The following is a 26521-nucleotide window of genomic DNA, read 5'->3' as shown; positions in this document are numbered from 1 at the left end:
AGCCGTTTAACTGCAGAAAATCAGACAAGTTGTGTGGTTGATGCTGGCTGATTTAAAGGAGCTCTTGTACTTAATACTTTCAGAAGTGGCACACAAATTCACACACATATCAAAGACAGCATTTAAAATATGTGCCAACCAAAGCACGCAGAACATCTGTAATTTAAAATTTTAATTGGTCACCAGATGGACAGACAGATCGGTAATTTGTGGGGGTACATAATTTATGGAACTGGGGCCAAGCATATGCTGGGAGAAGAAACGGTCTGTGACTGAACTGGAGGCTTTTCATATGAAGGGACAACTCAAAACAAAGCATCACACCTTCCGTCGCACAGCCAAGCACAAGAACAAAGCCTGTCACTTTTTATCAAACCAGTGACTATACCAAAAGAGAGAGAAAACAGAGCTTCGGGTTGGAAGAACAACAACATCCACAAGCTCCCTGAGTTTTATAACTTTATAGAATTAAATGAAACGCTCCCCTGAGAATTGATTATCTTCTTCTGCTACAGTTACATTTGTAATTTGAATTCACACTGAGCTTCAGCGTATTCAGGGCCAGGGGGTCAAACACAAGCTAGGGGAATATTAAATCATGATGTTTTGGTCCCAAGTTTCCAAAGTCCAGAGTAGATTTCAGAATCAGTAAATATCAGTGGAATATCTGTGTAAATTACCGTTACTTGTTATTCCAATCGTAAATATGAGAGGCCTTGAATTTTGAAAAGCAGCAGTTTATTGACAATACCAGAATAATAATTATAATAATACAATGTGAAATTGTGAAACTGTAATAAATATTTTCACTTGTTTGAACAACATAAAATCAAATATTTTTTGTAATATCATACTTTTTTTCTCTCAAAAAGGCATTTGCAGAGATGCATCTTGTTTTTTGTCTAACGTGTTCTTCAGGGTTTCAAATGCTGATCTGTAAAAATGGAAATATATGCATTTTCAATTTATTGCCAATATGTTTTTAAAGAGTTGGTTACGTCAGCTCTTACAAGCATCCCATATCCGATATTTGTGTTTACACTGGTTACCAGCTGGGGAAAGAGCTTGCTTTATGGAATGACTCGGTTACTGACCTGGAAGAAGTTTCACTGCCAGGTGAACTGAACGCAGGTGAAATAAAAGCTGTAGCATGATACAGATGAGGCTATATGAATCCATGTGCTTTTTCTTTTTTTTTCTTTTGCTGTTTACATGTGCACATGGCAGGAACAATATTGGAATTGGGTCACATGAACCCTGAAGTGTAAATGCAGGCAAAGAAATGTCAACACAAATCCCAGGATCCAAGGTTTCTCTACAGATTATTGCTTGTAACAAGAAGATAACTGTTATTCTCTTCTTCTGTCTGCGGTTTTCGATGTTATGAACATCTTGAGCTTGATCAGTGAACACGACAGTGTCCATGCAGTTAGAGCCCACATGAAAGAGACTTTAAAATAAGCACAAAAAATAACACTATTTCCAGGGTTTCTGCAGTTTTGTTGCCTTCAGGGCACAAAGGATTAAATCTGTTAAAAGAAATATATCTGGTCTTCAGATATATCAAAAGGTCTTAAACTTGTGTTTTACTTTACTCTAATAACTAAAACTTTAGAAGTATGATTATTTTGAGTAAAACTAGAAAAAAGTCAAAAAGGTCAAAAACTCTGGTGCCTGTTTGTTTAACTTCATTCATAGGATCTTGGGGGATTTAAGTAACTACATGTTCCTGACTCAATAAATCCGAACCAAACACCTTTGGTGGTATCATCCTCACACAACACTTTTTTCATTGCTCTGCATTTTTTATTTTTATTTTTTACCTGTTTCCTCAGTCATTCTCACACCTCTGATTGCCTCGGGCTGCTTTCCTAGCAGGTGAGTTTCAGCCAGATAGTGCAACACTTCAGAGGCGCCACAGTAACACACCGACCGATGCAAAATTACTGTCACAGTTGGACTTTGCAGAAGAAAAAAAAAATGCATGACAGTTTTCATTTTGTCTCAGAGTGCAGCTACAGTGAATGTCATGGTCAAAGGCACCTCCGTGTGATGGACAGCTGAGGTCACCCTGCTGAGGTACGAACAAGATCAAACAAGGAGGATGGAATTGGAGCATTGTAATAAGTGAACACTATTAATCAGGATCAGGAACAAAAACTGACATCTATAACTTGCAGGGGAACGCACTGCTAATGCCACTTTGAATATAAAGTAATACTGTCATGTTACCTACTCCTACACTTCTTGTACTTCTGCCTATTTAGCATAGCAGAACTGAAGAATATTAAACTCTACAAGGCTTGATCTCTCTGTCAGTGACATCATCATTGATAATTTCCAACGAGGTTTGATGCAGCAGAGCAGAAGACAGGCCTCTCCCAGCAGCAGCAGCAGCAGCAGCAGCAGCAGCATGAGGAGATGCTTCATTGCTACATGCACACACAAATACTCCCGAGTTTCTGTCTTTGTGAGGACACTTTCTGACACAAAGCATTCATCATCCCATCCTCCATAAAATAAACTCTTTTCTACCTCTTGACTGAAAAAAAACAACAACTTAACCCTCAAACATTATGCTGAGGGTGTGTCAGAAGGCAAAAACCAATCAAAAACCTTGTACTTTCCTAAAATGTCCTCACTATCAACTCCTCTGATCCTCAAAAAGGCACACCTATTAGTACTTCCACAACCAAACATCTCCATTGCAGCAGTCCCTACAAAATTATGAGTCTGTAGCTCCTCAGCAGATGTTCTCAACGGAGCCCTCGGGCTGCAAGCCTTGTTGAGTTTACTTTATATGTAAACTCAACAAGGCTTAAACAGTCAATGAGGAAGAAAACATATATATGTCTCCCATTTGTAGCTAAGTGGGCAGATTTAAACATTCCCTGAATCAAACTTTTTCTACTAAACGTAAATCATCTGGATACTTTTATAGGAAACGTGTTGGTTGTGAGAAGCTACAGAGATTTTTCATCAGACTCTGAAGTCCCCCCTTTAGGTTTACAGTGCTTAAACCAGTAGTTTGACATTTGAGGAAATGCACTTATTTTCTCTCTGGTGGAGAATGCATGTTCTCCTATAACATTTCTATTGGATTAAGGTCAGGACTTTAACTTGGTCATTCCAAAGCATTAACTTTAGTCTTCTTTAATCATACTTTGGTAGAGTGACTTGCTGCTTCGGGTTGTTGTCTTGCTACATGACCCACTTTCTCTGTAGATGCAGTTCATGGACAATTGCCCAGATATTTTCCTTTGCAATTTGCTACTAATAATTCATTGTTTCATCATGGGAATTGCTTCTTCTCCCCACGCAAGCAAGGGTTTACTACCTTTGCTTCAAAGTCATCCAACAGTTAAAAAACATGTCTGTTGACTAATGATTTTATATTGACTAATAGGTGTAAGTGTCAATGTTTGTACTGTATATCTCAGATTGGCTTTTTGGATGCACTATACGTTTGACCTTCAAAATATATAGCAGAGGTGGGGAAATGTCTTGATTCCTAGATTAATGCAAGTACAGATGTGCACAATTCTATCTCAATAAGATGATGGCGAATGGAAATTCTTCTATACAGTACCAAGTTCAAGAAAAAATATCTCTTTATATTCCTACCTCAATTGAAAATAAAACTGCTTGTGCTATTATGTTACGTTCGAATAGCATAATTCATAAAAGAGGAAGAACAAGAGGTCAAGAAGTTATATGTAGCTCCATTTTCACTGTGACCTAATTGTGATGTGTTGTGTGATATGGCAGAGGAACATTAAAGCATAAATCATGAAAGCATAAAACTGCACTCACTTGATTTTATAAGCTCTTTCACTTGAAGAGAACTCCTGGTTTCACCAGCTGTTAAGGGCTTGCAGCTGGGATAAAAGCTTCTATCACAATCTTTGCTTTATGATAAAGGCAAAGTTTGATGTGGACGTTTACACGAATGTCTGTATTTGCATTCTGCAGCCAAATTAAAGCCCAGATAGTACAGTACTGTATGGATTCACACATTAAAATATAATTTGAGGTAATCCTCCTCAACAAATGATACATTTTTATGTGTCTCTGTTAGCAGGGTCCTCTTTATTTGCTTTAACACTTATATAACTCTCATGATTTGTTTGGTTTTTTGACTTTCAAGCCAGATAATATCAAGCTGCAGCGAGAAGTCCCTTAGTTTAGCTCGGCCCAGAAGATTTAATCTTGGCCGAGCACAGTAACTTCCGGGAATCTCTTTCGGTTGCCTGGAAACTGCTCCGAGCTTAGTTCCCCGGCACTAAAAACCAAGGTTTCTCAAACAGACCAGGGCAGATGTGTATGTGTATTTTTTTTTGAGTCGCAGTGAACATTATACTTAATCCATTTAAGAGTCGAATGTTTTTCAAAGTCAGTTGTGGTCTAAAACAAGAAACTGAAGAGTGAATGCAAAATTTATATTCATCAAGTTAACTGTAAAAATCTTTGAATAAATAGTTTGACTAATTGATCAATCATTTGCTTACAAGCACACCATGCCAACTTCGAAGGTAATGACATGTTAATGTTATCTCGTTTCTGCTCCCCCAAGCGGCAATACAATTCTTAGAGTGTTTGATATAAATGTAACTGATATGTTAAATATCCGATTTTGAGTGTAAATTCAAGCAGAAGAGCTACACCGTAAATAAGTCTGATTGTAAGTGTAAAAGTAAAATCAGCTGGACAAAGATCACAGCCTAAGCATCGTCCGCTTTCTCATCTTCCCTCCTTCACTCAGCGTCTCTGGAGCTCCAGGCCTCTCGCGTTTTTAAGCTACAAGCCAGGCCTCCCGGTCTAATGAAAAATGCATTAGCCATGCCTCACTTGATACTGAAGAGCCTCAGAGCACTCTTGTGGCGCCAGCACATCTCGCTGTAGGCAAGTTCATCTCCCACCAACCAACCGGTGTACAGTGGACAGAAGGTATCTTTGACTTGGCCCAGCCAGCCTCAACTGCGTGAGTCTAATGCATTAGGAAAAGCAACTACAGCTACAATCTGCATTAAAAAAGGAGGTCACAGAGGAGAAGCATATCTGTAAAACTAGAGTTTCACAGACATGCTCAGAAAAAAAAAGAAAAGAGAAAAGAGTTTTCTGAGGAAAGCCAGAAAGCAGCTGGGTCTTCGGTGAAGATTATATCCCTCTGGTGAAAATTGAAGTGATATCATAGACATGGAAAGAGGGTGGGGAAGGTAGAGAGGGCAGAAGGAGAGAAAAAGAGCACACTGTCATTGTAAAAAATCTAGGTCATATCACTAAGAAGCTGGCTGGGATAATAACAACATATCTATCATATTGTGCAGGGCTAAAGAAAATGATCATTTTTGATCATATCATAAATACTGTACATGAATCAGCCACAAAGAATTACCCTCAATACAAGTCATGTATAATGACAAATACTATTGGGAAGCCTTATAAAACCAAAAGTGCCTGTCCTTTTTTAGGCTTACTGTGATTTGTACGTAACATTGTTACAAAGCAAAAAATGTACCAGACTGTTATGAGACGTTCACTGAATGTTACCAAACTGTTACATATTAAAAAACCACTCAGCATGAACATGTAGATTATGTTATCTCAGTGACCTACCAATACACTACAGGATAGAGGAGGCCGGTCCAGGGATATTTCCAGGCTTCTAGGTTTTACCCCGGAACCACAGATAATGGAAATCTGTCTTTGGAGTGCTTACAAACCTCTCAACCCATTTTCCAGATATAAGAGGTATCTCATCATATCTGGGAAAGTACATGGACATGGAATAAAGAAAATGCAACAATGTGGAACATGGTTGCATAAAAAGCAGTAAAATAAACAGTAAAATATTTCCAGCAATTTATGGCAAAATGTCTTTGCAAAATATAATTCAAATAAAACATTAAATATAGGACATAAAATGGGAAAGGACACGTGGATAGACATTCATTCATGTAATGTGAAACAATGTGGTTCATTGAGTTGTTTCTTGTACAACTGTGAGTTCTTGTTTCAAAAACAAGCAGTTTTATAAAGACATAAAACTGCCTAAATATCTCACTATTTGAGAGTTTTGAGACCCCAGAAGCTCAAATCGACGAAAAACAATATTTCAACTTGAACTTTGTAAGCTGTGAAGTAATCAGTATACCGTTAAGAAAGGACATTGTTGTCGCTCTAAAACAATAAACCCATTAAATATTACTAGAAGTTGTTACAAGAATCACCGTGTCAGTATCTTGGTTAGATCTGGTGCCAACATGCACCCTGGGTGATCTGATCACACGAAAATTTCAACACAAAATTTTAAGAATTAATATTTAATAACTAATTAATTAAATAATTAAATATTTAACTCATATTGTTGGGTCATGGCATCTTTGTAATGTAACAAAGTATTCGTGATGATTCAATGTAGGAGCTTGTCTTGTCTTGTATGTTTTCTTGTTTATATGTTTTGTATGTGTGAATTTTTGTGTTTTTGTATATATTTGTGAATTAGTATTTCTTCTGTTTGGTTTGTATTGTGTGTACACTGTATTGTCACCTACGAGTGTATGACGACCCCAGGAAGAATAGCTGCTGCTTTTTGCAAAAGCTAATGGGGATCGTAATAAAACAAACAAACAAACAAACACGTGGACAGCACTAAACACAGAAGTACACAATCAGGACCTTAAGATGTTCTCAGGATTTCCAGGAATATGTGTTTTGTTAAAATCAGCAAAGTCTCAGGATGTATCATCGCCAGAAAACTTCCTGCCAATCTTTTCTACGGGGAGTCAAAGACAGTTTATACTGAGAGCGTGACTCAGCAGGCGTCATCATCACGGTCGAGGAGACAAATGATGACATCACTCCGCTGCCATCATGACAAAACTGACCTTTCGGAGTTCATTAACCAGGTTCATTCAGTGTAAAATCACACAGTTCGTCAGGATTAAAAAATAGCACAGAGGTGCACACGTGTCTCGTGAGTCATGAAACAACATGTTTAAAAGTTAATGCCTGGTTGTACCTTGGTCTCTGATGACCGCCAGGCCGACATGACTTGATTAATAATTCAAGATTTGGAAAATAACAAAACTGACAAACACTTTCTGTTGCCAGCTTTTCCATTGTGAGACTTAGCTTTGCTTGTTTTTTGTTTTCATGGAGAATGTTATTTACCCTCATAAAAAATTTAAATATAAAGAAAAAGGAAGACCTAAGCTGAATACTGAAGTGGTCCCAAGACAACCATTTATTTGCTTCACTTAATGGCTCTGATGACTTAAGGCAGAAGTACTGCATGATCGATGAACAGGTTTAGCTTCTGGCGGTCAAGATGTGTACAGCAGAATCATGCAGGTCTCCTGCCTTAAAGGGAGGATAGAGTTTAAGCCGTGCCCCACTCTGTCGGGTTTCTGCTGACACTGCTTGTGATTTTTAATCACATGTCCATCATTAACTTTGATAGATGTCCACTGTTTCCACATGTGAACAGCAATTGTACAGCTGAGAACTTAAAAAACAGTGCAAGGAGCCACTAAGTATTAAAAATAAGGGAAATTAAGCCAATATATGAAATCTTGATGGTACATTTTGTCTCAGATTTATAATCACTTTGTTTTGTCGTTAAAAAGTACTCTAAGTATCAACTCGAAAGGCCCAGTGGTAGGTTGAGGCCTGCAAGCCGTAGACAGCAGGCTTATACACAAGTCCTGGGGCCTAGAATAACATAAAATAAAAACAAAAAAAAAGACTGTAATGATGCACTAATGTTAAACATAAACTGTCACAAACCCGTACTAAAATAATAAACCCACACCTCTTCAGGGAACAAAACAAAACAGGAACAACGATACCCATAATGCAATGCAACCAAATAAATTATTTTTCCAGGCCTCAATTTCTGACTGGAGTGTCACAGTTGATGTTTTTTTTGCATGTTCCTTGTTAAGATAAGAGGTTTTTCATTGATATTTATCCTCATCATCATATTCAAATGTATCTACATGAGGGAGAACATAGGGAGGAGCGTCGTGCTCCCGCATCCGCGTTCAATAACACGTTGTTTGTGACGTTCAAATGAAACGTGCATGGATTTGGACATACGCACAGTTTTGAACATCTGAATTTTTTTTTTTGCGTTGGCAAGATTTCTGCACAAGAATTCACGATGAAATCCACGCACTCTTTGTACATGAAACCGCTGGACTCAGACTTGAGTCTGACTTGATTTAAAGAAAAACTCTTGAGATTAAATTAACCCTCCATCTATTACGACATGCTTTATTGAGTGTAATGAGTGTAAAATTTCCTTAGGGAGCAAAACAAGCAGTTGTGAGTTATAATTACATAACTACATATACGGTGGGAGGATGATAGCGTTGTTAGTCCAGAGGGCAAGTAATCAACATCTGAATGAATTGCAATCGTAAGCCTCTGAAGAGCTTGGACAGTGTCACTAAAGTGTCACTATGAAGCAAGATAATTTTAACTTCTTGTTGTTAAAAAGAAACGGAAAACAGAAGACACTGCCCCATGCCAGGTTAGCAGAGGACTGCTTTAATACTGGCATTGGCTAACTTTTGGACGAACAAATTCTAACTTCCTCTGGAAATTATAAGGTTTTACCTCCTATCTCTCAGGGATACAGGGATCGCATACTTTAATTGGTTGTTGGTACTTTATGAAAGAAAAAGTTAATAACCTTGGGCTACTCTGAACTGTGGTAACAAGGCTCCGGCAGCATCGGGGACTATATTATTGAAGACTGTGGTTTTGATAGGCTTGAAATGTTAAATTATTTTTTGGGTTTGTTTTTTTATTTTTTTTTGGTAGTGAAGTATTTTTCTCACTTAAAGCTTGTTTGCGAGGGAGAGCACACATGCAACACATAGTTGTTCTACATAACCACAAGAGAACAAACCAAATGTTCAAAAGTGTGGTTACAACTAAAATGCTCATAAATTCAACAAGTAACATAAAGGTGAAGGTGGAAACAACAATTGCTATCTAAATATTTAGCAATAAAAATGCACTTGGCTTTATGCACCCGGCTTTATTTAGTGCATGTAAATCCACAGTGTATGTGCCCTAACTAATGCTGTAGCAACATCTGACACCCTCATCAGTGGCCTGTGTAGTCGTCACGTACTGTATAGCTGACATGAGGAGTATAGGCCAGAGGTGGCCAACCCTGGGCCTTAAGTCATAGCCATATGGCCATTAATGCCTAATACCCGTTGTTTGCTGGTGATGAGTTGGCAGTGCGTCAGTGAGAGTCCTTGATTCCTCTTTGAGTTCTTCTCATGCAACCGTCAACTGCCAGCAATTTTCCCCCAGTCAATCTGTGAGCTCTGCAACTGGCAAATTGGGTTTAGAAATCATGCAGGGTGGCCTTTCAGAGTCTTGTTTTGCATTTCTTTGATTTGAAAATAAAATAAATGAAAATACGGTGGGTTTCAACTGCCGCCGACTGTCTTGACCATGTTTATATGTCTAGATGAAGCTACTGCCACATGATTGGCTGATTATACTTCTGTCAACAAACGGTTGAACAGTTTCAAAAATGCACAAACTGAAAATGTTGAAATAAATTAAATATTATATTACAGCAAATCCATATTTTATATGTACAGTATTTGATTTATTAATAGTACCCATATTACCATTAAAGCTCCTTCAAGTATTTTTTTGTTTGAACAAATAGTTAATAAAGTGATTGACAGCCATGAGCCCGTTACGTTGGAGTGGGTGAATTACGCTTTACATTTCATCTTCAACTGCGTCCGTGTTTTGTTTTGTTTATTCAGCAGGACTTTATCTGCATGAAGAGTCGATCTTAGGTATAATTCTCCTACATTCCACCACTTATCCGACATGTCAGAACATAAATATTTAAATTATGCACTCACTTAGGCTGCAGTTTTTGCCACATCAACTGTTTTTCTTTCACCACTTCAGCCACCTTACTTTTCAACCAGATGTGCTCAAATTCACTTTATTTCAACTTTACTGCAAAAAAAGGCACTGTTTCTGAAGATTAAAAGGTAGGAGGATCTCTTATGTTTCCTCTGCTTGTCATGGTTAATCACATTACGGAGCTCCGCTGATCTTTTTTATACAGGTCATAAACTCTTTATAAGAAAGGAATATGTTTTGTTTTTAAAAAGCCTCATTTCAAAAACATTTTTCTTGCCTTTTGGCTAGACTATTTTACTAGGTTTAAGTTATGTAGTGAAAAATGTTTCTTACCCCATTGACAGAGCTATTTTAGCTTAATTTAAGACAATTTGACAAGATTTAGGAACATTAGGCTTCTTACTGGAGGGGCTTTTATTCAGTGTAGTCGTGGTACAGGCATTTAGCTCAAAGCCAAAATACTCAGAGTTGACAGGATCAACTTGAAACCCCTAATTTGAAACTAGAAACTCTCCATTTCTCATGTCACGGTTCGTCAATTCTGAGTTAGCAGTTTAACTCGGAGTTTGTGGAACCTCCTGTCTGAACTAAGGCCGACGTGTAGTTAATGAAGTGGCAGTTGAGTGTACATTAAGGAGGCTACAGAAAAAGTTGGCACTGGAAAAGTAAAAAAAAAAAAACAAGTAAGACTTTGGAGGCCATTCAAGGAGGTCTCTATCTGCTTTTTCATAGCCGGCAGACAAAGACAACAGAGTCCCATCTGTGGATACAACCCACATGCTACAGTGGAAGCATCATCTCTGTGCGTCCTCTTTTGCTGTGTCTCGTTCGCCTTCTCTCTGATCCAGCTGCTCATTTGGCAACAGAGTAAAGAAGTAAATGAAGTGCTGCAGCGGAAGGAAGGCTTCACTGGGAGAGGGACTGCGGGCAGGGAGAGTGAGACGAGGATTTGGTGAGTGCATGTCAAGACACTTTACTTAGATTACTTTTGTTTGTTTTTTTCCATCTATATTTAGTGACAAGGATTGAAATATAGCTTTTATTCTTTTAACCGTGCAGTGAGAGCAGTCAACACAGTTGAGACTGATCAGAGAAGCAGAAACAAGTGAACAACCAATTGATACTGCAAATTTGTGGATTTGGGTGCAAGAGAAAGGCTGGGGAGTCCCCAGTCCCCACAAGTAATATTCAATCATGGAACAGAGTTGTGAAAAAGAGTAATAAATCCCCAATTTGGGATCAGTTTGATTTTCAATCAGAAAAAAAAACAACTAAATGGTTTAAGGTGCCTAAACAAAGCAGACTTCAGTGTTTGTAAAAGCAACATCAGGAGAGGAGGATGATGTCGGCTGAAGGACGCCCTGACTCAAAACGAACAGGTGGGGATAACGTTCGCTACCGTACGCTGCCAGCTCTTAAATGTTTAGAAAGAGCCACGCCTGTATTTAACCATCTAATGACAATATCAGAAAGTATTATGGTGCTGCATTAAAAATTTGCTTCAGCTCATGAAAAAAAGGAAACTAATTTCACTCAACTCAAAAGAAAAAGTAGAAATAAGTGTAAGAACCACGTCCTCGTTTTTTTTCAGTTTCCACCTCCACATTTTTTTTGTTTCTTTGGATGAACCCAAAACAGTTCATCTTTTTCCCATCATCTTCATTTCATTTGTTATATACAAAGCCATTTTTGCCCTTTAGGTCTAAAACAATCCTGGTGACATCATGGCACATGGATGCTTCTGACCAATCAACTTAAGATCTTATGTAGTTTGCAACGTTTCAATACACTTTGTTTCTTTCACCCAGACAGAAAACATAATCTCATGAATCTACTTTTTAAAATTTTATGAAATGACTTCAGGGTTTGTTCATGGGTTACCACGGTTACAAAACAAGGCTCTGAGGTAGACACATGACCAACACAACTTTAATAATTCAGAAAACATTGATACTACTCTTTATATGATCAAACATTTATTGAGCGTATAGTGTGGGATTTCATTTGGCCTCAGAGCAGCAATTTGATGAAATGTGTCATCAAGTTGAGGTTGCTTAGAAACAATAGTTTTTCCTATACCGATATTAGCATCAGTAAAGCTCACCGATGCTGCTGAAGATCACGGTATCAGAATCAGTGAGTATTGTTGTGCCGGCCATCCGATACCATGATTTATGAACAGAATCCCAATTTCCTTTGTTGTAAAAGTCTGCACAGGAGGATATATCCTACTGCCTTCCAACTTCCTTTTTAGGTCACCAGGTGAGTTGCTGGATAGAGCTAGCATTATAAGCATCACCATTAGACTGGCAATTATAATTATAGCCTAATTAATTTAGTCTGGAAAATCCCACCAGGACACTGCGTCCCACTCTTTATGTAGGGCTGGGGTTTCCAGAGGTGACAGAAATATTGCTTAAAAAAAAAAAGACATGGGCAAACTTATTAAACAATTAAGGAGCCATCAGATAATAAAATACAAGTTCATCAAGTGAAAGGGAAAGAGAGACGAAGCGCCGAAGCAAACTATGGTGTTTGTTTTCCAGAAATTAGACAAATTTCCTCAAAGAAAGCTAGAAAACCAGAGCAGTGGTCAACAAACAACTGAATTCCATGTCCCGATAACGTTTTATGTCGGTTAAAACAATTGCCGGCAATCAGCTTCATTTATTTTTATAGATATTTAGGCCCCAATGTGTTAAAATACAATTTATTTGACATATTTGTGACTGCACTTTAAATTGAATCCTGAATTTCTTTATTCATAATATATTATAAACCAAGAAAATGAAATGTTTTATTTGTTATTTTAAAAAGTAAATAAATAAAAGTATTGAAACTTATTAAACCCTAACACCCCCTCCCCCTATAGCTGAGAGGGTTAGTTATGTCTTTTATTGGTCGATGATCATGGAGACATAAGAGATGGGGGGGAAAGGACAACTAGGAACCACGAATGGCACTTTACAGGCACACACACACACACACACACACACACACACACACACACACACACACACACACACACACACACACACCTGTACCTCTGAACTCAGAAACAGCCTGGTTAGTTCCCATGACAGCAAATCCCGACATGAAAGAGTGACTGGAGGAATGGGTCTGGGGGAGCCGCTGCTGCAGACTGTTATGGATAGTAAGGTGTGGATAATAGGTGAACCTGAGGAAACCAGTGGGAAACAACCTATTTGCTTTATTTAACTAAACCATAGGAGGGCTGGAAGAATGTTGGTCAGAACGTGTGGCCTGATTATTGTAATTTCCTGCAAACAGAGGCACAGTCCTCTACACCAAAGATTATTTTTAAAAAAGAGCACTGGTCCAACTACAACAAAAACACAACACATTTAAGTCAAGATACATCTAAAAACTAAAAATAGAGGTTTTTGCACATATTTCATTCAGTCCTAAAGATATAAGACATAAACCCCCAGCAGTGAATTTAAATCCACAGCAGAGCAGTCTTGACATTTAGAAAAAGAAACACTTGATACCATGATTGTTAAATTTCACTGTTGAAACAGATGCAGTGAAAGAAAGCTCTGGTCATATTAAATAAGTAGTTGATTATTTAGATCTTTTTAAGTTCAAAGCCAGGATACTTTCACTCCGGGGAGATTTAAAATGCATGAAGAATTTTTGCATCACCCAAACCGGTCACAGCATAAAAGGAATTAAAATGTGATTTACAAACTATAGATGTCATTTCCGACACGTTATAGCCGAAATGATCATTAGCGAATGCTAAATATTAAGAATTATTATGCTATTTTTCAATAAGACACAGAAAGTTGTCGACTTGTTTGGTAAACTATTCACTAACGATTAAATTTATGAATCAGTTGAAGCCTTTGAATAAATATTCACACTGTGTCCCAGATCCTGTGAGCATGTGGAATAATTTATTATAAGAGGCATATTGTAGAAACGAGTCAAGCCTCACAGTAACCCGGACAACCTGAGTGGCAATTTAAAATGATGGAATAATCACTGCTTCATTCGAATCAGGCATATTTACACTCACTAACTGCTGCCTGTACTTGTGAAGCTAAAAGAGTCTACTGACCATGTTGATGTTATCTTGACCTGTTTAAACTAAGAACCATCACAGATTACATGACATATGGTCAACGTGTCTGACCTGTTTAATGATATGATATAGATCACAGATGCCTTAAAAATTATAAAGCACTATTCTATTTATGAGACAGTAAAGAAAAAAACAGTATGAATATTAATAATCTCAATTAAAATACTTTAATCTCATTCAAAAATTGAAAATTTCAATGCATTTTCTTGGGGAGCACTTCAAGGATTGAAGCTCTCCGTGCATTGATGCTATTTTGTTCAAATACCAACAGCAGTGATGTTGTCCAGAAGTCGTTTATTCTACGTTTGAGTGGTTCAATGACAGAACCTCAAGTAACTGCAGCTCTCTCCATCCAGCGAGTCATGAGAGTGGATCTGACTCCAAAGTGGCCTAACAGCCCTTGTGCTTCAACTACACGTTGAAGTTTTCTAAATGTCTTACACTGAAAAGAAAAGGTAAGGCTATGCAGCACTCCTTCAGAACCCAGGATGATGAGGTTTCAACAGTCGGGGAAAGCAAACAAATACGGCCGCAGCGGTTTTTGTCAGAGATGTACACTTATTTCTACAGCACGTTTATATCCTGTAAAGACTTGTTCGGGTAACTAAATGCTATTTTATGTGTGCAATAGTTCATACACAGAAAAAAAAAACATGCGACTACTGTGACAACTGGTTCTCTTTAAGTCTTCAAGTGGGCTTTAAGAAAGTGCACAAACTGAGCTCCTAATCAATGAAAGAATGATGATAAAAAAGTAAACAAATATATAACAGTCCTCATCGCATCCCATCCTCCTGTATAAGTGTGTGCCCTCAATGACACATAAAAGTACACTAATACTGTTCACTTCAAACTGAACAACAGCTATGTCCATATGCACAACACTGTCAAAACCAAAACCCTTAAAGTCACGCCACGAAAGCCAACTCTGCATGAGCAGTAACTTGTCAAACAGAGGTGGTTCCGGTCCACTTTTGTCTCTTTTCACAGCTGGCCCAGAAGAAATGAGAGAGATATCACATTGGGTTACAATCTTAAATCCTGAGCTTCTGTGCAAAAGCATTGTGATAAAGATTCCCTATTTCTCCTCTCTTCCTCATGCACATTCATGGGATCCTTCTGCACGCCGATGCTCTCACATTCTGTGGTGAATATACAGCACAAAAATCCTTTCAGAAAATACCAGCACACTTACGCTTCTGCAGAAATCCATGTCTAAAGTGGATTTTTTACACTCCAAAGAAAACTGACTGAGAAGGGATGTGTGAGTGCTTGATCCTAGCAGTGTGGATGCTGATCCAGTGCATGTACTGTAGGAAGGATGCTGAGGTAAGCCGAGTATGGCGGGTGTGAGGATGCTGCTGCTGGTTCATCATATGCACATGAGCACCAAAGAAAAACAGGATAAGAGGCAGACAGTGCATGCAATTATATTTTCACAATATGCAAAAGTCAGTAGAACAGAAGGAGCATGGATATATGTGTGGAAATATAATGAAAACAAAGGCAAGCGTGGACTGGAGTGAACAATGCCCCCCCAGAAAGCGTGATACTGCACATACCTGGTGTTGTCAGGCGGATACTTCTGTCCGAGCATCTTCTCTGTTTCTGGTCGCAACCACCAAAAAAAATGAGACAACTCTCAGTGAGCGCTGGGACTGCTGAAACGTTGAATGAAGCGTATCAGAAGACACGGAAAAGCTGCTCGGAACAACTACATTGTTTTCGTTGTCCACAGAAAACAGGCTTTTATGTCTCCTCCTCATCACCGGAGAAAAAGCCTCAGGTTGTGCAGCAGCATTGCGTTTTGCTGAATCGCAACGATAATCTATCGCAAACAGAGGGCTGGAGAGATGTAAGGTTGGTGATATTCCGTCATCCCGCCGTGTTTTTGCTGAGGATGATGTGAAAGAGGAGGAAAGATGCTCAGGATGAAGCAGCGAGCTGGTCCCTCGGCTCTGGATGCATACGGTGGCCGGTCAGGGCCGGATTTTCGCTTCGCCTTTTTTTCTTTTCTTTTTTCTCAAGTTTATAAACACACTTTTATTCTTCTCAACCAATATGAAATTCACAAAAGCAAAAAAAAAAAAAAATCGAATTACAATTTATTGGCATCATAATTAATTTAAAACTAGATACTTTGAAAGGTGTGTGAACTATGTGAACTTTCATTTTTTTTGTTTAACCAAAGCGGATTGAAATGTAGGGCATTCATATAACATTAAAACCACAGTTTGTAATGTTTTGGTTCTTGGAAAGGGGGTTGGCTAATACTTTCTGAGTTTTTAAAGCTGCTTATCAAATAAAATAATAAACACTGTGTCATAAAGAGTAACACGCAAGGTTCCTCTGACATATCCAGGTGACCTGAAATCAGGCAGTTGCATTAATATCTTGTCACATATCATCTGTTGTTTGGTATTTGAGACAGCATCTGTGTAAAACTAAAGCCTGAATTATGGTTCCGCGTTAAATCGACGGAGAGCCTACGCCGTAACTTACGTGCGTCAACGCGTGACGTACGCCGAATGCTCTGCGTTGGTGTAACGCGGAACCAAAAATCAGCCCTAATGAGCAACATCGCTTACAACTTATCCGACCAATCAATGATACTAGTAGGCTGCTAGCCAATGAGATGGACGGATCATGTCACGTGTTTGATTTCCTAGCGCTAAAAAAAAAAAAAAAAAAAAATGCAAATGCATAAAAATGCAATGTAGTACTGAAAAGGATGCACATCGGAGATATTTTTTTTCTTCATTTGTTTAGAATAAACGTTTGGTCTCCAATTAAATGAGGACAGATGTTGAGGTCTTCTGCGCCACCTAGTGGACACGAGTAACCACTGCAGGTGGCTCACAACAAAAAGTTGACACACAAAAGCCCACGTATAATGATAGAACCATTTAATTTTCTCAATGACAATTTTAAAGCCAGAAGGAAATTTGATGTATTTTCATTGTACACAATGTCAAAAAACAATGAATTATCTCATCACCGCCACGTCAACATATAATGCACACACAGTAGCATCTAGTCACGGAGAGCCTGGGGATTGAAGCCTCACTTGTCAAAAGGGCATCATGGGATTCTGACCTTCATGTGAATTTAAGGACAAAGATGCTGCTTTGACAACTTTGATAAGACTCAGTCTACACACATGAATGTTTACACTCTTTCAGTTAAAGAGAAGTAATGAAATATTTAGATGGTCAACGATAGTGTGGTCTGTCTCCTGTATGGAATGACACATCAAGAAAAAGTGTTACAAGTTTCGTATACACGCCATCACAGATTACATGTTGCAGCATCTCAGCATTTGCTCCCCGCATCTAACTCCTTTTTATTCTGCCCATGACTGGGATCCACAACTTTTGATAACTCAGATTTTTAAATTAAATCAGCTGAAACACTGTAAACCCACCAGATGACATGGATGTCTATTTAAAATCAAAATTATGAAGCATTAACAACTATGTTGTGATGGTGAAGAAGTCCAACGATGTTTACATACATTCTTTATACACATACACATAAAAGTCAGACTCAAACATGTTTCACACAATTTTTAGGAATGTAGGGTGGAGGAAAAAAAAAAGAAGCAGCAAACATTAACATTTTGATAACAAATAACCACATATGAACATGGATGGGACGGTTGCAAAACAGTATTTGAAAAGCTGTTTCATGCGTGTTAACATATGGATATTAAAGTTTTATGGGAATGAAGCAGATCGGCTGAGATTGGTTAAAATCCAGTTCATTGGATCGATAGATTTCAAAGATGGTGATGTACAGACAACAGTTACGAAAAAGCTGACGTTTGATTGTTTGCGTGATTTAATAACTTCAACTTTGCTATGAATGAACCAGGGGCTTGAACAGTAGCTGGGACATATTTGACCTGTTAAAAAGCCATTTAAGTGAGTTAAATGAAGCTTAAAAACCAGCTTAGGGCTTTGTTGCGACAGAAGTCTTAATGCATGTACACACTGGTTTATTTAGGCTTCTTCCAGGTCCGTTCCACACACCCCTCGTTTGTCTCAACGTTATCCTCGTACAAGTTACAGAAGAGGATTACAACTTGAGGGGGAAAAAAAAAAGTCTGACAGGAAGTGCTAACTGTCAGCTGTGTTCTGGAGGCTTGTGAGGATCAAATGTAAACATCTAAGTGATAAAACACTTTGAAGAACCGAGGAAAGAACAAGAAGATGAAACTCTGCTGCTGCAAATAGACAATGCATCTTCCCCAAGAGCAAATTCAACTGTCCTGTGATTATAATTTTAGACCAATACTGTTATTCTAACCATCTAATTCTTAATCACTAGCCTGATAAAATACTTTCTGTGGGCCACCATGTAGATTTAAAGGATTGTTAGCTAATTTGGAGAGAACAGACACAAAAAAACAACAAAAAAAACCAGACCAGGCCACAAGAACACAAAACACATCCCCATGCTTCACAGGAAGAAAAAAAGAAAGAGTCCAGCATACACACACGCACACACACACACACAATATTTTCAAACACTCCAGTGTCATTTTTAACCACCATTCAACAAGAGTGGTCAGAGAAAGTGTAATAAAAATACGCTGAGCCAGCTGTAAATCTAAACAGCTCAAGACTACAGTCTCCCTGTACGACATGTCGAGCTCAAGTGTTTAAGGAGTCACTCTTCATCTGACAAGTAAAGAAATGCACAAAGAAAAACAACCTTTACTTCAGTTATTCACCATTCATATGTTCCACAAAACAGGTCACACAGGAACCACTCGTGCCTGAATGATGGTTAAAAACAATACCAGGCAAATAGACATTTAAATAATTTACGATGTATTTACACAATAATCCATCTTATTTTTCCAGCAGTATTTTTCCTCTCCTCCCAGCATGTGAATGCATCTTCTAGTCTCCCATCTTTACTTTTGATGTCTAAGGGGACAAAAAAAAAAATATTATAACATAAACAAGAGATAAAAATCACATAATCAAGTATCTGAGATGACAAATAAAGGGAGGGAGAATTATTTACCTGCAGAATGGCGACAATAACGCCAAACAGGCCAATTGCACTTCCAAAGATTTCCACAATGAGGATCTTCACAAAGAGGCTGGCGTTCTGGGCGTCCGCCAAAGCAGCTCCGCTCCCCACAATGCCCACGCAGATGCCACAGAACAGGTTGGAGAAGCCGACAGTGAGGCCGGCTCCAAACATGGAGTAACCTAACAGTTCAGAGGAAACAACGAGTCAGAAACAATCAACGTCCATAGTGGAAAATGTTTTACGCTCAAATTGTCAATCTCTTTGGCAGGTGTTCCTGTTGTTGTCGTCATCTTACCGGCTTGGTAATTTCGTGCTCCGATGGTCTCAGGGGTTGTTCCAGTGAATTGCTATAAAATGAATGAGATCATTTTTAGAAATCCTCTATCCTCTCTGCTGTCCAAATCATAATTCAGTTCTTTACATTTCTCAAGCTTTAGTCTGAAATCGTGTTGCTCATATTATATATATGACTGTCTCAGAAAATTAGAATATTGTGATAAAGTTCTTTATTTTCTGTAATGCAATTAAAAAAAGAAAAATGTTATACATTCTGGATTCATTACAAATCAACTGAAATATTGCACGCCTTTTATTATTTTAATATTGCTGATCATGGCTTACAGTTTAAGATTCCCAGAATATTCTAATTTTTTGAGATAGGATATTTGAGTTTTCTTAAACTGTAAGCCATGATCAGCAATATTAAAATAATAAAAGGCGTGCAATATTTCAGTTGATTTGTAATGAATCCAGAATGTATGACATTTTTGCATTACAGAAAATAAAGGACTTTAACACAATATTCTAATTTTCTGAGACAGTCCTGTATATATACACACACACACACACACACACACACACACACACACACACACACACACACACACACACACACACACACACACACGTATGTATGTTTTGTTTAATGTTCCATATGAAGTGTCAACACTAACAAGTATGCATCAAAGTGGATTTTTCCTAAATTTCATTGATGAAACCAGGGAAAGATGCTCTACAACATTTAAACAGACTCCAGAGGGTTGTTGTCACAACGGCCCAAAACATAACCGGCTGCACTCTCCCCTCCCTGGAGGAGCTGGACACCCGGTGTCTCAGGAAAGCCAGGAAAATCATCAAGGACCCATCTCATTCTTTGAACTGTTGCCATCAGGCAGACGTTTCAGGACTGAAATCACGCACAAACAGACTCAAGAACAGTTTCTATACCAGAGCCATAACTACACTCAATACTGCTAAATATCAAACTGACTTTGTCCATGTGCAATACTGACCGAACCGAGCAATACCTGCCATAGAATCGTGCAATACTGTATGTTGTCTTCCTGTTTGTGTCCTTTTAGAGATTATTTGTTTTTATAGTTGTTTTAATATATCTATTTTTTTAAACCATGCACCTTAAAGAAGATCGCATCCAATTTCGTTGTACCTGTACAAATGACCATAAAGACGTTCTATTCTATTAAAGGAGAGCCGAAGAAGATGTTGCACCAGCATGTTTCCTTTTACAAATAAACACCCGTTTCACACGTCGTTTTGTGTAATATCCCGTCACTTTTCATGGGTTCTGTTAATGAAATATGGCTTGGTGACCAGATAGAATCAACCATCTTATGGCCCTCCGTCAGGTAGTGTAAAGACAACGACAACTTGAAGACTGGTGAATGCAAGACGGCAGATCGTGAGTATAAGAAGAGCACAGTCACCTCAGCCATGTTGCTGATGACGATGGCCATGATGATCCCATAGATGGCAACAGCTTCACAGAAAATGATGCTAAATGAAGAGAACAGACAGATTACGTCCCGTTACATGTTACACTTACTGCTGACGGGTTTGTATGCATTTGTTACCAAATGAACCTACCTGACCAAATTTTTTGTCTTAATTCGTGGTGCTTTAACACCACCACCAATGATGCTGGAGCCGGTGATGTAGATCCCCCTGTAGAGAAACGGAGGGGGGAATACAAATCAGCAAATGTTTTGACAATAAGAGAATCACTAAGTGATATACAAAAATAACTGGATCAAAAGAGTATTGATTGTTTACTTTACCAATTAAGCCAAATGCGAGTTGAGACTAGCAATCAGTGCCAACACACCAATTACGTAAAGCACCCACTCTTTTGTGATCCAATAAATGCATCCAAGACAAGGCAATTATACCAAAGAGCACTTAGATAGGTTATAAAAAATGCTGTTAAGCAAACAGATGCACAATCAGTGAATCCTTTTACTCTAAAACACATCTCGAGGAAAAAATACCAAGGAACCAAATGTTGGCAACAAAATAAAAAGTACTTCTGCATGTAAACCTAATGGAGGGTAAAGCAAGTACTGAGCTCAGATTGTAGTATAAAACAATGATTTTTTTTTTTTTTAAAAGGTATTTGTGGAAAAACAAAAAGAAACAAAGCACTTATTAATTTTAATGACAGGAATATAAAAAGACTAGCTAAGGTGCACAATAATCTAATTACAAGTACACATTTCATCCTATTTCTGTTTATAAAGTTAATTTGAATGTTGACAGACGCAACACGCTCTTAACAGTTAAAAGGATTAACTGAATTAATAGCAGTTTCAGGCTCGAGTGAATCTTTTTCTGCAGCTGCTTATGCATTAAATGAAGGCAGGAGAGTCTTCACCGACTGGTCGCCCTGCTGAATCAACAATCTCATCCGTCTACTACAGTTTCTCTGCATTTAGTGTTCAAGTGAAACTTTTCAGACAAATTAAGGAGGCTTAAGTCCGTAAACCTGACAAGTTCGTAGAAGCTAAACCAAAGTCATTCTGATTTCTGAAAAGGGGTCTATGAACCCAGCAGTCAAAAAAACTAAACTATGGAGCTATGGTGATCAACACCATTAAAGCTTCTGATTAATTACAAGATAGGACCTAAATAATAAACACAAAAGTGTCCCTCTATTAATAATAGTTTTATTTTCTAGTTCCACTTTTATAAACTTTTGAGTCACTCAAGGAGCAAAAAGAAGAAGAAAAAACAACACGTACTCAAAAGGAAATTATGTAATTCAAAAATATTGCAGTTTAGATATTCAACCACCACTGTACCATGTACCAGACTTTAGCAAACACTCATCCGTGTTGCTGTTTGAAAGGTTCTCTGGGTTAAAAGGTAAAGGCACTCACCAGGCCGCCCCCACCACGGACAGAGAGATGGCCAACCCGATCCCCAGATTGGCCCACATAAAAGGAGAAGTCTCTGTCAGGAACCTGCAGCGGAAAAAAGAAGCGTCAGTCACAACAGCTATTCTAGTTAGACTGCGTGGAAAAACAAACGTGTAATCATGAAACAGTGCTGTGTAGTCAGCTTTAAATTCCAACTGTAAGGCAACAGAATTTATTCAGAATCCAACAGTACTACATAACATATATCTTTTTGACTGAAATAGTTTATTTTACAACAAAATGTGCTGTGCAAAGTGCTGCCAAGTTAATATCCTTTTGACACTTAAATTCTCCCAGTAAGAAAAACATGGCTTACATTGATAGATCCAGTTTACAACAACATTTTCTCAAACAAACAGACCACACACACATCAATCCCTAAGTTACTTTGTAATTTTTCATGTACAAAGTGCAGGTAATGAACAATTATTCCCACATATAGCAGTTAAGTCGTATTGATGATTCAAAGCAAGAATATACGATGATCAGGTTTGCTGTTTTGTTCTCTTTTCTACTTGCTGCGTTCCACTTTTCTCAATACCTCATTCATCAACGCAAAAACTGACATTCTCAAAGATAAACCAGCAGCTTTTTCTATGGTCTTTAATAATTGCTCCGTAAACAAAAATAACAGCGTACCGGTACATGTCCAGTCTCATGTGTGCTCTATAGCGCTACATCAAATAACTAAAGGCAGGCTGTGAATGCATCACACCAATGTGTGGGTAGTTCGTCATGTTTGGCCTGCAGGACAGCAAAGACTTGCAAATATTCTTATATACTGCATCAAATCTCTTAGAAAAGAGCAATGTAGGGACATAAGGTTTTGATTTGTTATTGCAACCATGTGTAGTGGTCCAAAGTCTTATTTTTTATTCAACTCTGGACTTCCCCTGGACTTGTCCTACGTTAGGCAATAAGGTTCATAACTATTTAGTCCAAAAGAGTTGTTCTTTACATATAGCAGAAATCTCAATGAAGTGTGATTGTCCTCAATATTCCAGCAGATTTTTGCAAACATTACTTACCATGCCACATCAAAGCGGAATCCAAGGTCAAATATAGTGTAGCAGATACCTGTGGAAACAAATAACATCAACTTACCAGCTTATAAACTAATACACTTATTAGCCTTTATTCTATTATTTACCTCCATTTTGTTTTACTTACTGCTATAATTTCATCTTTACCTCTTCCTGTATTACTTTCCTACCTTGTACTGCAAATGTTGCACCGTAATTTCCCCTCGGGATAAATAAAGCAGCTTGAATCTTGAACTTAGTGGAATAGTTTACTGGTTCTTTACGCTGCTTGGTGCATGAACACAAGATAACCCCCTCTCAACTTTAATAATTGTGTTTTCTGTACCACATGTAAAGGAGAATAAACCCTGGAGTATTAAAGTCAAGGAAAGAAGTTGAAACATCTTTGTGTGATGTCTCACTCTCACGTGAAAACTGCTGCAGTTTCCCACGCCAGTCAAATGACTTAAGGCTGATTTATGGTTCCGCGTTACACCGACGCAGAACCTACGGCGTAGGGTACCCCGTCGCCGCGTAGGTTACGCCGTAGGCTACGCCGTAACCCTACGGCATATGCTCTGCGTCGATTTAACGCAGACCATAATTCAGGCTTTAAAGTACACAAGCAGACGCAACCCAGCATGCCACGAGGGGTTTCAAACAAAATATTGTAACTAGTGAGCATACATCCATTATTTTAATGTCTTACATGATCTATTCTGAGGTTAGTGAGAGCCAGACTGCAGAAACACAGCGAGCAGAGCTGCATAGCATTAGCTCAGATATCAGCCTGAACAGGCTACTTGTTTTGTACACAAATACGTTTAATATAAATGAAAATGTGCAGGTTTAAAAGAGAATATCCCAAACTATTTAACATGCTCGGAATCTGGGGGTAAACTGTAGCCTCACCGACGATGAGTATGGTGCTCCAGAAGGCCAGAGTGACCCCCGTGTAGAGAATGGCGTGTCCGTTCATCATCCACTCCAGCAGCATCGATCCTGCAGTCAGCCCGGCGGAGCAGCGAGGGGTGGAAGGCTCGAATTTAAAATTTGTTGCCAGGAAAAGCACGATATCGGGGAAAAAGTAGTATTAAATGAAGCGCTATATCTCGATGGAGGAGGAAGAGCTTCTAAAGGAGAAGCAGAAATGGAGTCAGCTGATCCAGGCTGACGAGCATGTGACCCGCGATTGGACTGGGCTGCGTTCGATTATGAAATTGTTGTGCACTTTACTACATCTAGCTCTAAATAACATCATCATAGCTAAATCTTTTCTAGACTTTCACAAATATATATGTATTTTTATAGTCAAAAGAATATAAAAAAAAAACAATTAAACAATTTGGACCTTATATTTGTTAATTCGATTTGTTGTACAAGGACACATATGTAGTTCGTGAACGCACCGCAGAGTTTAGTGCAGTTCCCAAAATAGGCCACTAGATGTCACTATTGTAACACCGGTCATTAAATACGTCCCTGCTGACAGGGCGATAAAATGTACAATAAAATAGAAAAAACAAATAAAAAACACACAAGCATAGCATACATAAAGATACAGAGACAAAAACAACAACAACATAAAAAAACATTACACACAAAACTAAAAAAAAAAAACAAAAAAAAAACAGAATCCTCCCTATATTATCATTCAACAGAATCATCCAGTACAGGTCCCAGTACATGGATTATAAAACGCATGAACTGTCCCCAGATTTCCCAAAAGTCATCAGATTTCCCTTTCATGGCATATGTCAATTTCTTTAATGCAAAACTATTTGAGAGTTCTTCGTACCATTGCTTGATGTCTGGTTTGTCTGGGTTCTTCCAAAACAATGCTATTGTATGTTTTGCCTGGAGTCTTTGCGATAATTTGACCGAAATCAAACTTTACATATGCATATTTCTTACTTAAAATAATGAACAAAGTATATGCAAATTATTGTCCAGTCATCAGGGCTTTTATTATGGTGTTCATTATCAGAATCAGAATCATGTTTATACTGTACAGTGAGCGAAAACAACCGAGTCAAATTCCCTGTCTTGTTTGACCTGACTTGGCCAAACAAGACAGGGAATTTGACTCGGTTATTTTCGCTCACTGTACAGTAAATAGGCAAATGACAGCTCTTATTAACATATATAAAAAAAAAAATTTAAGTGAAAAGTGCAGCAGTATGAGGTAGACATAGTTATTGAAAGGTGCATTGTTACAGCATATGATTGTGGTTATTAATATTATTATTATTGCACAGTGATTGATTACTATTATGGTCATGATGGGGTTATTATTGGAGATGGCTATTGACATGAAAAGAAAATTCAAGGATGTATTACATAATTTCTTACAAATTCTGAAATAGAGCGGGGAGCACAGTACTGGATCAAAAAATCCTGTCAGTATTGATCAAAATATGTATTTAATCCCAAAATAAAGCAGCCTACCCTGAGAAGCCCGGAGATTAAGAATTACAGATCATTACAGAGACTACAATACTCATAAATTATCAAATTATTTAGGAACCTTTAGTGGAACTTGGATATTTTGAGTTGTCAGAGTACAACATCATTATCCTACGCTGCAATTGGTGTAGTGCAGGTATCCCACTGTCATTCCAGTCACCTTTAACACTAAACACTATTTATTCATTTAATCACAACCTTCCTGTTCTAATTTATATCATTTTAAACCTGTAAACTAGCATTAAAAGCCTCTCGTAATTTTGAAAGTAAAGAGCTATAGCATATGTAAGCCAAATCTTTATAGAAGTGTAGTTCTTTGTCTTGTTTGACACAACGTTGCATTAGATTTTTAACTAGATAATACAATGCCCAATAAGGGAAGTAATTTCAATGTCAGTCAGTCTTCTGCCATTGTTATTTAAATGAGTGTATTTGAATGCCTCCAAAATGTTTGAGAAGAATGCTTTCATATGAAAAACACAATCAAATTTATGTCTTGAAAGAACATGGAATGAAGCTCTGTTGATTATATATTAAATCACGTCAAGCTGAAATGTGTCTTCTGGGAAAAATAAAGTACAAGAAGTGAATATCATGAGATTGACAATATACAATTAGAAAACAATTGATTCATTCAATTCAATAATACTGTATTCTTCTCCAAAGGAAATGTGTGATTTTGTAGGAGACAGTCAGCCAGTCAGTCTTCATGAACTCAAAATAGTTACTGAAGAAAGTTACAGTTGTTGGAAATA

At 38.0% G+C, this 26521-nt stretch overlaps 2 protein-coding genes across 4 annotated transcripts in view; both read right to left on the bottom strand.

Annotated features, from left to right (window-relative positions):
* b4galt2 (UDP-Gal:betaGlcNAc beta 1,4- galactosyltransferase, polypeptide 2) overlaps positions 1-15977 on the bottom strand; it is a 193104-nt gene extending 177127 nt beyond the window's left edge. For all 3 annotated transcript variants that reach the window (XM_061732520.1, XM_061732519.1, XM_061732518.1), the window contains exon 1: positions 15583-15977. The gene's annotated coding sequence lies outside the window, so the exon portion shown is untranslated. The remainder of the gene's footprint in view (positions 1-15582) is intronic.
* Positions 15978-16909: 932 nt separating this feature from the next.
* atp6v0b (ATPase H+ transporting V0 subunit b) lies at positions 16910-24475 on the bottom strand. The gene is made up of 8 exons (XM_061732516.1): positions 24213-24475; positions 23307-23355; positions 22240-22323; positions 20951-21028; positions 20791-20860; positions 19362-19413; positions 19055-19245; positions 16910-18954 (listed from the first exon to the last, which is right to left on the bottom strand). Exons 1-8 carry the CDS (start codon positions 24295-24297, stop codon positions 18928-18930), a joined length of 636 nt encoding a protein of 211 aa, XP_061588500.1. The 5' UTR covers positions 24298-24475; the 3' UTR covers positions 16910-18927.
* Between the last annotated feature and the right edge of the window lie 2046 nt (positions 24476-26521).

Source organism: Cololabis saira, chromosome 10 (assembly GCF_033807715.1).
Source record: "Cololabis saira isolate AMF1-May2022 chromosome 10, fColSai1.1, whole genome shotgun sequence".
Lineage (NCBI taxonomy): Eukaryota > Metazoa > Chordata > Actinopteri > Beloniformes > Belonidae > Cololabis > Cololabis saira.
This window is presented reverse-complemented; position numbering and strand designations above follow the sequence as displayed.